The sequence below is a fragment of the Phoenix dactylifera genome, unplaced genomic scaffold (genome assembly GCF_009389715.1).
Source record: "Phoenix dactylifera cultivar Barhee BC4 unplaced genomic scaffold, palm_55x_up_171113_PBpolish2nd_filt_p 000447F, whole genome shotgun sequence".
NCBI classification, from domain to species: Eukaryota; Viridiplantae; Streptophyta; class Magnoliopsida; order Arecales; family Arecaceae; genus Phoenix; species Phoenix dactylifera.
This window is the reverse complement of record NW_024067879.1, coordinates 53,956-68,911: the sequence shown is the minus strand read 5'-3', so window position 1 is coordinate 68,911 and position 14,956 is coordinate 53,956. Positions and strand designations below refer to the sequence as shown.

General features: G+C 43.2%; 1 protein-coding gene and 1 pseudogene across 1 annotated transcript; both read left to right on the top strand.

Moving 5' to 3' along the window:
- The first annotated feature begins 684 nt into the window (after positions 1 to 684).
- On the top strand, positions 685 to 4,716 carry LOC103719937 (annotated as a pseudogene).
- A 2,029-nt stretch (positions 4,717 to 6,745) lies between these two features.
- Positions 6,746 to 13,722, top strand: LOC103719921 (5-methyltetrahydropteroyltriglutamate--homocysteine methyltransferase 2-like). Its single transcript, XM_008809404.4, has 14 exons — positions 6,746 to 6,900; positions 8,510 to 8,863; positions 8,961 to 9,048; positions 10,476 to 10,603; positions 10,698 to 10,889; positions 10,975 to 11,177; positions 11,257 to 11,420; positions 11,582 to 11,662; positions 11,745 to 11,911; positions 12,037 to 12,142; positions 12,306 to 12,556; positions 12,673 to 12,745; positions 12,829 to 12,957; positions 13,070 to 13,722. The coding sequence occupies exons 1-14, from the start codon at positions 6,779 to 6,781 to the stop codon at positions 13,436 to 13,438; spliced, it is 2,427 nt and encodes an 808-aa protein (XP_008807626.2). The 5' UTR covers positions 6,746 to 6,778; the 3' UTR covers positions 13,439 to 13,722.
- Positions 13,723 to 14,956: the final 1,234 nt, after the last annotated feature.

Sequence of the window (14,956 nt, the reverse complement as noted above, 5' to 3'; positions counted from 1 at the left end):
CAACTTTTCTTGTGAATTATCAATGCAGTTGAAGTCCCCTACCACAAACGTGGCATATCCCTGTTGGATTAGCTTGGCTGCCTCCTCCCATAGGACCCTTCTATCCCTAAAGTCTGTGCCGGCATACACTGCAGCTAGGACCCATGGAGTACCATTTTCTTCGAAAATCACTATGACTAACTGTTGTTTGCATACATTGAAAATGTCAAGGTTAAAACATCCTTGTCTCCAGGTTGCAATAATACCACCTGACAATCCTTGGATTCTACTGCATAGGACCCCCAAGATCTTGGCAAGGCCTGCCTGGCTCGTTGAAAACTCCTTTCCGAGAGCTAGGTTTCAAAAAAGACACATACCTCCAGATTGTGCAAATGGACTAGCCTGCAAAAGGATGGAGCGAAAGAGAGCTTATGGCCCTCGGCAATTCCACAGCAAGATTTTCGTTTCGCATCCTGGAGGGTGTCATGGCCCACTTCCACGGGCCTAGCTTCCCCTCACTCAAACGACTTGCCCACATACAACGTCTTGCAAGGTCAACTTGAGTTGATGGGCTAAGGGCCCATGAGGCCATCCACATTACGTACTATGTTAGCCCAGAGAGTTCCAGAATGCCCCATTTCCTTCTTGCCCTGTTCATCCAAACCCTCTCCTCTTCCCCTCCTCCTAGTTTGGTCCACCGGAGCTATGGTCCTTGGGGCCAAGCTTGTTGGCGTGAGAACCACCTCCCTCGCCGCTGGAGAAGGTGTTGTCGCCGAGGTCCACGGTGTCGTCCCTCTCAAGTTGGTCGCGGACGGTCCTGGTTGCCCCCACTCAATCTTCCCCTGCTCTTCTGTCTCGTCGCCTCCTCTTCCCCCGCTCGGCTCCACCGCTGCCTCTCCTCCGGCCGCGGCCTTCTTTGCCAGTGTTGGGGCCTCCATCCCAGCCGCCAAAGGGGGCATCGTCATCGAGGCCCCAACAACGGTCTGCTCTTCGCCACTTGCGGAGCTACCCCTTCTCCCGCATCGTCGGCACGGGACGGCCGTGCGATCGCTGTCTCGGAGGGAGGAATCGGCATGTGGACCCTTGTGCCATTGGTGCCTCTTCGTCGCCTTCGACTCCCCTTCACCATGGATGAGGAAGAAGATGGGGCCTTGGGCTTCTGGCGGCCCAACCCGACCCAGCTTCCGCGCGTGTCCTGGCCGGGCTTCTGGCCCTCTTCAACAGTCCCAGGCCCAAAGCGAGCTCCGCCCTCAGCTAGGCCTGTTAACGAGCCGAGCCGAGCCCAAGCCTAGGCTTGTTTCACAGAAGCTCAGTCTCGGGCTCGGTACCAAGCCTTGTATTGGGCTCGAGCTCGTAAAGCTCGTTTCAATTACGAGCTCAAGGGTCGGGCTCAGGCTCGGGTTCATGATCTGCCTCCTCCTCTCTATCTCCCTCATCTACTTCCTCTATACTCTCAACCTCCTCCCTCCTCTTCCCTTGCTCACCGCCAACTTCCCTGCTCCACCACCACCACCACCTCCTTCGTTGTCGCTGATTCGGTCCTCCACTTTTCCTCCTTTAATCTCTTCATCCATACTACCCCCTCGGCCACCACCACCACCACCAGGACAGCTGCCCGAGCCGCGGCGGCCGCGGGGCTCCAGCACGTAGTTTTCAGGATCGCGGCCTCCGCCAGTCTCTAGGACAAGCGCAAGGACTACATCAAGCTCTGGGGGTGCCCCCGCCAGATGCGGGGCATTGTCTGGCTCGACAAGTCGGTGATGGAGTTTAGCAACTCCGCCTCCGCCGCCGGCCTCCTCGCCCTCAAGCTCTCCGGCGACACCGCCCGCTTCCCCTGCACCCACCAGCAGGGCAGCCGCTCAGCCATCTGCATCTCCCGCATCGTCTCCGAGACCTACTACCTCGGCTTGAACAACATCCGGTGGTTCGTCATGGGCGACGACGACACCGTCTTTGTCCTCGACAACCTCGTCCGCGTCCTCTCCCAGTTCGACCACCGCCAGCCCTACTACATCGGCTCTGTCTCCAAAAACCACCTTTAGAACATCTACTTCTCCTACGTCAAGGCCTACGGTGGCGGCGGGTTTGCCATCAGCCGCTGCCCTCTGCCGCGTGCAGGACTGCTGCCTCCACTGCTCCCCGGCCTTCTATGGCAGGGACGACCGCATTCAGGCATGCATAGCCGAGCTCGGCATTTCCCTTACCTGCTCCCTGAGCTTCCACCAGTTTGATGTCCACGACGATCTGCTCGGCCTCCTCGCTGCCCACCCCATGGCCCCGCTAGTCTCCCTCCACCACCTCGACGTTGTCTAGCCCATCTTCCTCGATGCTCCCTTCTGCGCCGCCGCCCTCACGAGACTAGAAGAGCTGAAGAGGAGGGCCTTGGCCCGTTGGATGCAGGGTTTCCAAATGATCTCGACCGCCGAATTCCGAACTCATGTGGTCGTGTTAAGTCACGAGCTCGTTTGGGCTCGTAAGCTGCTCGAGCTCGAGCTCGGATTTAAACGGGCCTCATTTTGAGCTCAGGCTCGAGCTCGTTTAACGAACCGAGCCCGAGCCCGAGTAGCTCGGCCCGTTAACGGCCCTACCCTCAGCACTTCCATCCGTGCCTTCTCCATTCGATCCTGTTGGCCAGCATGATGGGCTTGACCTGCAATGCATCCCAGCCTGACGTTTGACTTGGTTCTCAGTTAGGGTTGACCTGCTACTCCTGAAGCTCCCGAGTCGCCGATCGAGTCACCCTTCTCCGGCGATCTCCTCCGTGCGACCTTGGATGGATTCTGCCAACCCTCCACATTCGGCGGAGACTCCGGTGAGTTCGGCCTTACCCCCTGTGCACTCACCCTCCGTTTGGGAGTTTTGGAGAGAAAAGAAAAGAAAGGAAAACTTTAATGAGGAGGAAAAAGAAAAGAACGGAATAGTATAGACTTTCCTCTCCTTTTGTTTGAAAGTTTTAGGAGGAAAGAGAAAGTACTTTCCTTCCTCTTGTTTGAGAGTTTGGAGAGAAAAGAAAGCATACCTTTTTAACACTTTTAATAAAATACCCTTATTATAAAAGGGGCATGCTTATGAATAGAGATGCAAATGGATCGGGTCGTTTCGGATCATGAGTGACCTCGACCTAACCTGGATCCTTGTTCGGGTCCTAATTTTAGACCCAGACCCAACCCACTAGGAAATCAGGTCGGATCGGATTGGGTCCACACCCAAAGAGTCAAAATTTCATTTCCTCTATTTATTCTAGCTATACTAATGTCTGTTTGATAAATTTGATTAAAGTAACCCAATGAGCAAGACTGGATATCTATACAATCAAATAAATATACGAGATCCATACAATTAAATAAGCAAACAAGCATATCGGTTTTTTTAGTTTTTACAACTTTTCTAAAATAACTTGTTCAAAATGAGAATGCTTAACTAATAAAACTTGCCCACAAAAAATACATCAAAGCAGCCTACAAAATGTTCAATTTCACTGTAGAGGAAGTAACCACTACCCAGCCACACCTGAAATAAGTACAAAGTAAAATAAGAGGTTCATTCAATGCTATCTAAAGAAATTAGTCATTGCTTCTTATTACTACTAATATAGACTTTTGATAATGGGCTAAGAGGTTATACCTTTTTTTGATGTTTAGTGAGAAAAAGGTATGCTTCATTAAGTAAATCACCCTCCATTCCAATGCCCAACAATTCATTAAAAATTTCTTCCTCCGAATATACATGTGCTCGACCTTTCTCCCAAACATAATTTTCTTTCTCAAGAATAGCATTTCCTACTTTGAGGGCATTAGCAACTTCTGTAATTGCATGTTTTATACCTTCAAATGGTTCATCATTCTCTTCTATAGACTTTCTTTTTTTTCCTTTTGAGGATGCTTTACTTTAAGAAAGTGCTTGAAATGGCGGGTCCATGGACATCATATCAACTTCATTATCAAAATTATCAAATTCATTATTATAGTACGATTGCAAAAAAAAATCAAATAAAACAGAGCTTAGCAGCAAGAACAATTATAATTCATTAAAAACGGGACAAAGAAACATGTGGATCCACTCAAAAAATCAGGACCTTCGATCTTGAAATAGAAACCAAAAACCAGAACCGTGATCTAGATGACATCGAGTAGATCCATAAAGATTCAAGGATAACAACCAAAATCTGGTTCAAAAAATAGATCTTATCCTTCATTTTTTTAAAAATAAATGATGTAGGAAACATACTTTTCTTTTTAACAGATCCAAAACAGCTTGAAGAGATCAACACCTACCACCGCAAAAAAAACGAGCAGGAAAAAAAAGTAAAGAAAACGAATAACGAAAGAAGAAACAAACAAATAAACGAAAAATCATAAAATAACAAATCACATCCAAAAACAAGTAAAAGAGTCGTCTTTATCAAATCTACCGCAATACAATCATCATAGATCCAAACCCCATAAATCAGAAGACAACAAATCATATCCAAAACAAGTAAAAGAGATGCCTTTATCACATCCACGGCCATATAATCATCACAGATCCAAAAGCTATAAATCAGACAATAGATCACATCCAAAAACAAGTTAACGAAAAAATAATTCTTTTATTTTTTTCTATTGAGAGAATAAGCTTATCTTTGAAGCTTAACAACCGTTGCTCCTCTAAGAAAGTGCAACTGTGGAGATGGAGCTCCGTAGAGGTGCAGCAGATGGGTATATGGAGATAGAGATGACATATAAAAGATTAAAATAAAAGATGCCCTAGGATATATTTGTCTTTTTAATTTGGTACTTCTTTTTTAATTTAAGAGTAAAATAGGTATTATAAAAAATTTATTAAGTTTCAAGTCTTTTCTCTCCAAATCCTCCCACTTATGGGAGGAAATAAAGGAGAGAATTGGAGCCCAAAATTTTTCCTCCTATTCCCTCCTATTCCCTCCTTTTCTTTTTCTTTTCCTCCACTAAAAAACTCTCAAACATCATAATTTTTAACTTTTCCTTCCATTCCATTTCTTTTTCCTCAATTCCAAGTTTTCAAACGGAGCCTCAGTCCCGGCCGCATGGAAGCCGACCCTATTGTAAACTTGGATGGCATCTCAGTCATCTTGCTCGGCAACCTCACCTCCTTGGCAGCCCTTGGCTGCCGGATTCTGTTGGCTGTCCCGAAGTCTCCGGGGCAGTTTCCATCACCATGGGTTTCGGTTCCATCTGAGTCCCCACTCCCTCCGCCCCAATCGACACCGGGGAAGTGAAGTCGCAGGCACCTCCCCCATGTCCGATCCGGGCACATTTGTAGCAAAAATCTAGCAGGTTTTCATGGATGAAAGCCTGCCAGAATTTCTCAGATAAACCCTTGATGAAGACTCCAGGCCTGAGGGGGGATCTGGCATCTAGCTCCACCTTCACCCTCGCGAGCCTAGTTTCAGAAGTTGGTCGGTGAAGCCATCCACCGCGATCGGCCCGCCCGTCGCAACTGTAATCTCCAGAACAGACTCCTTCTCCCAGTACTCGAGCGGGTGCTGTGGGAGTCGGAGCCACACCACCACTCGGTTCACCTCTTTGAGCTCGAGGACGAAGTCCGGCTGCCACCTCTCCATGGTGAGAAGCTGGTCGGCTAACCACCCATTGCCCGTTCTCCATTGCTGCTTGCTGGTCCGCCTCACACTTGAAGCAGAGGGTGTGGTATTGCTCTACCATCAGGAATGTCTTGATCTCATAGTCGAGCTTCCCCTTCAGCCGCATCTCCCTGGCAACCCACTCCACCGAACGGGCCTCCCTAAGCTATGCACAGCAACTGCCATGGACATCCAAGCTTCCCTAGCCTTCACCACTCTCTCCGGCGGTAGCTCTAGAGCTTCGGTGAAACACCTCTGTAGAGCCACCAGGTCCTCGTCCGAGATTCAGTGATTGGTCCACGCCGCCTGCCGAGGAAGCCTCTTCGCCACCTCTGTCCACGATGGGTTGGTCACAGTCACCCCCGAGGGTGGGCACTCCTCGCCAATCTCTCTCTCTTTTTTTTGTGGTTAAAAATAGGAGGGGAGGGGGAGGGGTAGAACCCCACCCACGTAGCAGCCCCGACTGGGCCCCTTCCATCAGAAAATGTTCGATGCGATTCGCAAGTTTCCGCGTACTCTTCTCAACTCGTGGAAAATCCTACTGGGTCATCCACATGTGAGTACGTCACCCCAGCGCCACCTTAGTACTGATGGAAGGAAAGCATATCCATACAGAGCCATCCGGGTGTGGGGCATGCGGTCCCCTGATTTAATCGACGCCCACGCGTTTCGAACTCGAACAACTCAAGTAGAGTTCAAGCCTCCTTTACCACCGGGTTTTGATCCCGTGGTTGCCTGCTTCATCTTCGATCGCACATTCTCTCAACCCACCAACTCTTCGAGAGAAGCCCTAAATCGTCGCATGAAAATTGGAGCATTCGCACAATGTCAACCAAGGTAGGTATGAAAATGTAGCTTGGAAGTAACATGACCGGCATACCGTCCAAGATGGCAGCCTCCCACCGCTCCCGTTGACCCACCACCTCTTCCCATTCGTCCTCCTCGTCCCCACTTTCTAATTTTCTTAATGCTTCCCGTCATTAACGGAAAAAAAATTCCTACCACACACAAACGCTCCAATCGAAAGCTCATTGGGATGTGGTCCCCATCAGAAGAACGAACTTCTATTGGTGGTAAAGTTGGATTTGTCAAACAATTTGTTGCGTTTGATATTTTTTAACTCGGTAATGGGGCATAAACTATAAAGCATTTTATGAGACCCACCAGATTCTTTAACCATTCTTTCTTCTCTCCCTATAAATGCCCCCAAACTCTCTCCCTCTCGTCGCGCGTCTTTCGACACTTCTCTCGCCTTTCTCTTCTCTCCTCGTCCTTTCCTCTCCTCCGCCTCTTCTTCGGGACCCCTTCCATCATTCCCTGAGGTACGCCCTTTCTCCTCGCTTTCGGATTTGTTCCCCTCCGTTTTTTTTTTGGTAAATTTGTTCTTCCCTTTGCTCTCTCTCTCTCTCTCTCTGTGTCGAGGGATCGGATCTTGCAAGATCTGATCTAAAGTTCTATTATTTATTATTGTTTTTCTTAGTTTTGTATTCGTGAGTTTGGCATCTATTGTTCTCTGCTACACTTCTTAGCTGTTAATCTTTTGTGCTAGTTTATTCTCCGATGAAAAGTCGTTCTTTTATCTCCGGGGAAATTGACTGTTGCTCGATTTGATCTAAAGTTCCCATTTTTGATTTTTTTTTTCTTGATTTTGCTTTGGTATATTGGGTAGTTTGCTGATTTATAGCTGTCCTCTGCTACATTTCTCGAATTTTAATCTTTTTTGCCAGTTTATTTAATCCACGATAAAAAAGTTGCCCTTTGTCTTTCCGAGGAAATGGGGTCTTGCTGGATCTTTTCTAAGTTTTTTTTTTCTTTTTCTTTTTACTGGTTTTTTCTCTCAATCTTATGTGGGTTGGTTTGCTACCTTGCTGATCTACAACTGGTCTCTGCTTTTCATTTTGCCTCGTTTCTTTTTCACTTTCTTACTTCACTTTTTTTTTGTGGGTGTAAATCAAGGTGCTTTTGTGTTAATATGTGATATTTTTGGTGGAGATCTGAATCCTTACTTCATAAGCTGTCATTCTTTTTTCTTTAGATATTCTCTGTTTGCTAAATTTATGTGGAGATTTTGATCTTCTGCTGGATCTGGTGCGATAATTCTATCTTATGGTTATAGATCTAAGTTTTCTATCTTGTACATATGGCATGGAGTATGATTTGGGACTCTCTTCACAGCTACAGATCTAACTATTAGGACCCTGTTCCACAACTTTGTTTGGCATTCATTAACTTCATTTATCTAATAGATCAGAGGACCCGTTGTGTTTACCGGACAGTGCATTTTGATCTATTATTTGGAACAAATCCAACTATGTGTTCGTTTTCTCATCTCCATGCGTATCTATACCTAACCCTCAGATTTAGTCACAGGGTGTCCTCAGTTTGGCTACTGTGCTTGATTTCTACTTAGCATCGTTCCTGTTTTCTTTCTTACTGGTAGAAGAACCTCACTTTGCTTATTTTGGTTATCCTTTTCATCACAATAGAACTATGAGCCCCCTTGTGTATTTTGAACCAAAGGCTCAGCTTTTCCTTTTACGTTTCATTTCATAAGCCTTGTAAAGCCAACTTCTGTATTCTTCTAATCAGTAAACTGTTCTTTTTCAAATGTGATATATCTTTTGTTTTCCATTTTGCATATTTTCTTATTTTATTTCTTTCTGTTTTTGGTGCAAATACTTTGTTCGTTTTGGTTACAAAAATGTCTTTTTTCATCTTGTCTGCTGCTGAGCATTTGAAAGTAAACTTCTCAATCAGGATATGTCTCCTTGACTATCTTATCCACTCCTTGGCATGCCACACTCGAGTTACCCAGCTGATTATAATGATAGCTACTTTATAATGTAGAAGATAATCTATTACATTTAGTCTATCTTTGCGTGTCTTTACTTTAAGAATTAATATGATCTTTGTTTCCATCTACATGACCAGAAAAATGGCATCACACATTGTTGGATATCCTCGGATAGGGCCCAAGAGAGAGCTGAAGTTTGCTCTGGAATCCTTTTGGGATGGGAAGAGCAGTGCTGATAATTTGCAGAAAGTTGCTGCAGATCTCAGGCGTTCCATTTGGAAGCAGATGGCTGATGCTGGGATCAAGTACATCCCGAGCAACACTTTTTCATGCTATGATCAAATGCTTGATACAACAGCAATGCTTGGTGCTGTTCCTCAAAGATATGGATGGAGTGGTGGAGAGATTGGTTTTGACATATACTTCTCTATGGCCAGAGGAAATGCTTCAGTACCTGCCATGGAGATGACCAAGTGGTTCGACACTAACTAGTAAGTCATCTGACCTATCTTAAGCCTCTGGCTGCTCATTTTGTTTTACCTAGCTTGAATTCTTCATGACTCATTTCTTTGTCCTATGTTAATCCAGCCATTACATTGTCCCTGAATTGGCCCCAGATTCAAAGTTCACATATGCTTCTCACAAAGCCGTGTCTGAGTACAAGGAGGCGAAGGCGGTATGCTTCTGAATAAGTTTTTTTTTTAATCGTTGCTGATAAATCTCTGTTCCTAATGGTTTTGATATTTGTTTCAGGTTGAATGACATTCTGTCAAGTATTCTTTTATTTGTTCCACATTAAAAAATATTCTATTGGAAATTTTATGGTTTGAATTGTGTAGACAACTCTTTTGCTTCTTTTTGATGTTGGATTTTTTTTCCTCTTTCCTTTTGTTCTGTTGTGTGTTGAGTTTACTGTTTCTTTCCCCCCTGAGGGTAAGCTGATGAAAAAGGAAACCAAGGATTCTTTTCTAGCTTTTTAATTTCATGAAATATATAAGTCTAGCACCTACTTGTGACTTGGTTGGTCATTGCACCAATTATTTATACTGTTAGCGGCTGATTATTGTTTCAATTGATAAACAGTTTTTTTCAATTCAAGATATTAATCTGTACTAACTTGAATGACGAGTAACACAATAAGAAGCCATAAATTATCAACATTTTATTGTCTGACATTTTTTTAACTGCTGCTATTTTTTTTGGTACTTCCTAATTTTCAATTACTAATTTTTGGTTTCAGTCATCATGACCATAATAGTCTGACCAATGGTGCTATACACATGCATGTAGTTGAATACTACCTATGCCCACAAACCTTGAAACCACAGGAAACCTCCTTGGTATGTTGGCTCTGCTCGTATTTGAGGCGGGTCCACTAGATAGTGGTTTTTTTGGTTTGTGCAGTGTTTAGGTGGCTTCACCTTCACATCAGTGTATACAAAGCACTTTTCTTATTTTAAACAATAGTAAATGTCCACATGTTTTGGACTAAGGCTTTGTGGCATGTGTTTGACATTGAAATTCAAAACTTCAATCTTTGATTTTCCTGTGGCCGGCAAATTTATGTTTGATAAGAAGTAGTGATATTGCCATTAGAAATTGCGAGTTGTATTAGTAGCTTATATAAGAATTGTATCACAGTGTGTTTGTGTTCATTTGGTGCAACATGGTGGAGACTGGAGATGCATCATTTTGTTGAGCTTGCTACTTCTGAACATGCACAAAACATGATTGTATAAATGGTTTCCTGCAGTAATTTACTACAGTTAGAGCTTAGAAAAAACATGTTTTTTAATTTGGTATTCATAGTTTGGCAAAATTATTCTTAATAGCTGGAAACTTCTACTAATGACAACACACCTGCTCTGAAAGCAATGTAAAAACCTTGCCTGTGGACCTGCTTCCTAAGTATTACTCATTGCAAATTATTTTGATAGATCCACTTTTTCGCACTTGCACCTGAATCTGCTCGATGAATATTTAATGCTTTTATCTAGTGATACTTGTTCGTTTTCCTGGGAATGTGCCAGTCAGAATTATGATAATTAAGCACTTTTATGTGCTTGTTGAATATCCAGCATTCATTTTTCCCCTCTAATGCAGCTAGGAATCGATACAGTTCCAGTGCTCATAGGACCTGTGACATATTTGCTGCTCTCTAAGCCAGCGAAAGGCGTTGAAAAATCCTTTGCTACTCTCTCACTTCTGGGAAATGTCCTGCCTGTCTATAAGTAATGTTCAACATGCTTCAAGGCCATTTTTAGGCTTCCATACTCTCTACTGCATCATCCAATAATATGTACTGATGATATAATCATTGCACAGGGAAGTTATTGCGGAATTGAAGGCAGCAGGTGCTTCATGGATCCAATTCGATGAGCCGACCCTTGTAATGGATCTTGATGCTCACCAACTGGAAGCATTTACTAAAGCCTACTTAGAACTGGAATCATCATTCTCTGGTTTGAATGTGCTAGTTGAAACCTACTTTGCTGATGTTCCTGCTGAGGCATACAAGTTAGTCTGTTCTCATAATTTTGTTCAATGAACAATAATGTATAATATGATTAAAAATTATTGACCATACTTTTATCTATTCCAGGACTATCACTACCTTAAACGGCATATCAGGTTTCGGTTTTGATCTTGTCCGTGGAACCAACACTCTTGACTTAATAAAAAGTGCAGGTTTCCCTTCTGGCAAATATCTTTTTGCTGGAGTTGTGGACGGGAGGAACATTTGGGCTAATGATCTAGCTTCCTCCCTGAGTACACTTAATGCTCTGGAGGCTATTGTAGGCAAAGGTTGTCTAATTATATATTCTGACATCTTACATTACATATCAAGTCTTCTGATGATTATTTTTTGCTGCTTTCTCTGCAGACAAGCTTGTGACGTCTACTTCTTGCTCACTCATGCACACTGCTGTTGATCTCGTAAATGAGACAAAGTTGGATGGTGAAATCAAGTCGTGGCTGGCTTTTGCTGCACAAAAGGTGGTTGAAGTGAATGCGCTGGCAAAGGCATTGGCTGGTCACAAGGATGAGGTATGGTCTCTCACAACTACCCTTTAATACAAGACTTGTTCGATATATCTAGAGCACAATTATGCTAGTTTCATTTTCATAATTTTGTAGAATCTTTCTATGCATATATGGGCTGTTTAATTTACTCTCATAGTGTTTTAACCATTCGTTGCCATTTCTAGGCCGTCTTCTCAGCAAATGCTGCTGCTCAGGCTTCAAGAAAATCATCACCTAGGGTGACCAATGAAGAAGTTCAAAAGGCTGTGAGTTCCTGATCATCTGCATCTCACTTCTGTTGGAAAAGAGGTGTTTCTTACTATTTCAGTTATTGTGTTGGATCTTCAGGCTGCTGCTCTGAAGGGATCTGATCATCGCCGAGCTACAGATGTTAGTGCCAGACTGGATGCTCAACAGAAGAAGCTTAACCTTCCAATCCTTCCTACCACAACTATTGGTTCATTCCCTCAGACAATGGATCTCCGAAGAGTGCGCCGTGAATACAAGGCAAACAAGTGGGTTCTCTCGAACTTTGTTTTTTCGAAGAGCAAACTCTTTCTCTAACAATTTCATGCCATTAGTAAATAAGAGTTAATATATCAATAATTTCTGCTATTCTGATCGTTATGACTGGTTGCAGGATATCTGAAGAGGAGTATGTGAATGCGATCAAAGAGGAAATCAACAACGTTGTCAAACTGCAGGAGGAGCTTGACATTGATGTCCTGGTTCATGGAGAGCCTGAGGTGAGCTTAAATTGCTTTTACTCTGATGTTATGTATGAATCCCTATTAATTCTCAATTTTACATCACATGGAATCACCAACATATTTACATGCAGCTTTGAGAACTATTTTGCTTAATTTTTTGTATGATAAGCATGGATCATAACTTGATCTTACTTTCCAGAGGAATGATATGGTTGAATACTTTGGGGAGCAGTTATCTGGTTTTGCATTCACAGTTAACGGTTGGGTGCAATCTTATGGTTCACGATGTGTTAAGCCACCCATCATCTATGGTGATGTGAGCCGTCCTAAGGCCATGACTGTATTCTGGTCCTCAATGGCCCAGAGCATGACTTCACGCCCCATGAAAGGAATGCTGACGGGTCCAGTCACAATCCTGAACTGGTCCTTTGTGAGAAATGACCAACCAAGGTCAGGGCAACTTCCTTTATACCCATTAAAACTCCTTAGTGGAGCTCTTAATACCTTAATTTATTTTGCTGCACTTCCGCCACTCGTGTGTTAACTTAGTGCATGCTATCTATTAGATTTGAGACTTGCTATCAGATTGCCCTTGCTATCAAAAAAGAAGTTGAAGACTTGGAAGCTGCTGGCATTCAGGTTTATGTTTGTTTCTTGTTCGAAGTTCTATTGTCAGAAAGTTCTCTTTCCTCAAATTCTTTTATTTCTTTGAATGAGTTCAGGTCATCCAAATTGATGAAGCAGCTTTGAGAGAGGGGTTGCCCCTCCGCAAGTCCGGTCAGGCCTTCTATCTTGATTGGGCTGTCCACTCTTTCAGGATCACCAACTGCGGTGTCAAGGATACAACTCAGGTTCTTCCTCCATTACTTCTAATTTGTATAAAGATCAAATACTTAGATAAAGAACCACCAAACTACTTTAATTACAATTATTGAATCAGTAATACTATGGGTCTTTATATAGATTCACACCCACATGTGCTACTCCAACTTCAACGACATCATCCACTCGATCATTGATATGGATGCTGATGTGATCACCATTGAGAACTCACGGTCCGATGAGAAGCTCCTCTCTGTGTTCCGTGAGGGTGTGAAGTATGGTGCAGGTATTGGTCCTGGGGTTTATGACATCCACTCGCCTAGAATCCCATCTGCAGAGGAGATTATAGACCGAATTAACAAGATGCTGGCAGTGCTCGAGAGCAACATCCTGTGGGTTAACCCTGACTGTGGGCTGAAGACCCGCAAGTACACTGAGGTCAAGCCTGCACTTACCAACATGGTTGCTGCAGCCAAGGCCCTTCGGAAGCAGTTGGCTAGTGCCAAGTAGGGCGTATGCCTACTTCTTAATAATATGAATTATGCTTATTTTCATAATGCGGCAAAGTGGATTTCTTTGGTATGAGTGAGTGATATGACTATCTGTTTTAATATTTGTGTTTGAAGATTGTTGAGGTAGCTGAATGCCTTTCCTTTTTTTTTTTTTTGGTGAGAAGACGGCTGAATGCCTCACTATGAACTACTTGTTCCTCTTGGAAACTGAAGTAAAAAAGGGGGAAAATAAAAGAAGAGGAATCTCTAGTTCTTTTGATGAAAAAATAGACCCATTTTCTTGTATAGTGACTTTAATGTAGGAGTAGATTATCTTCAATCCTGCATATAGTTAGTATCAGAATCGCCAGTAGCCCAAATAATTCTTTTCAGAATTGGATTGCAGTCTGGAATGCCATTTGCTTGCTGAAACTTGAATCAACCAGAACTTGGGTTTCAGAGACTACTTTTGCCAGAAATCTAAGTTCTTTGACATGGATTTTTCACTTGTTAGCAGAGCAAGAATGTCAGAGGGAGGGAAGCAACAAATATGCTGAAACAAGTATCAGATTTTTCTAGCAAGATTCATTCTAGAAATAAATTTTTGGCTCTCCCCAACCTTTTCTGAAAGGAAAAAAAATGAGGATCATGAGATACAAAAAGGGGCATGAGGCATGCACCCAGGGAAGTTTAATTATTGGTTTTCATGTTCTAGTTGTACCATAAACAAATGGTGATGCCCACTGAAGAAGTCTTCACTTTGTTCTTTATGTAACCCTGCCGACGAAAGACAACTTTTGTGCATGCCAATAATTACAGCTGAGACTACTAAAGGTGAATTTCTTGTAAAAACTGAAAGAGGTCAGAGGCAAATGAAATAGTCATTTATGGTGATTCAGGAAAAGGATTATGAAGCAAATGGAAATCGTTTGGTCATATACAACAATAACCCAAGTAGAGACTATGTGATGAGGGTGGAAGCATGCATATATAGAAAATAGTGTTACTAAAGGCTCAAAAATGCTTACTTTAACCGTTTTTATGGCTCTTGATTGAAATCATGGTACGCTGTACTGGCACGAACCGGACAGTATATGGCATACCGTACCGTACCTGTTTAGTACTGATATCTGGTACGGATTGTATATTGATACTCGGTATGCTAAAAAGTATCTGGTACTAAGACGGCGAATCTTGATTGAAATGTATGGTTAGGAAGAATAATCAATATTGAAGAAGTGCTATTGGGGGATATGGAGCAGCATCTTTGATAGTGATCTAATAGTGATAAGAGTAGGTTAGTATATTCTTGTCATCTAGCATATACTTTGTCTGTACATCTAAAGGAGTTTATCACCAACTAAAATTCTGCTTTAGGTCGTGTACTTTTATCACAACTAGGGTTACCTAGTAACTAGGAATTTTGCCTTAACACAACAGTGTTAGTCTCAACGTTGTCATGATTATTGTATTTGTATGGATATACCTGCCCTTCTAAATTTAAGAGCTTTGCTCCATCTCCAACCCCATTTTGCTG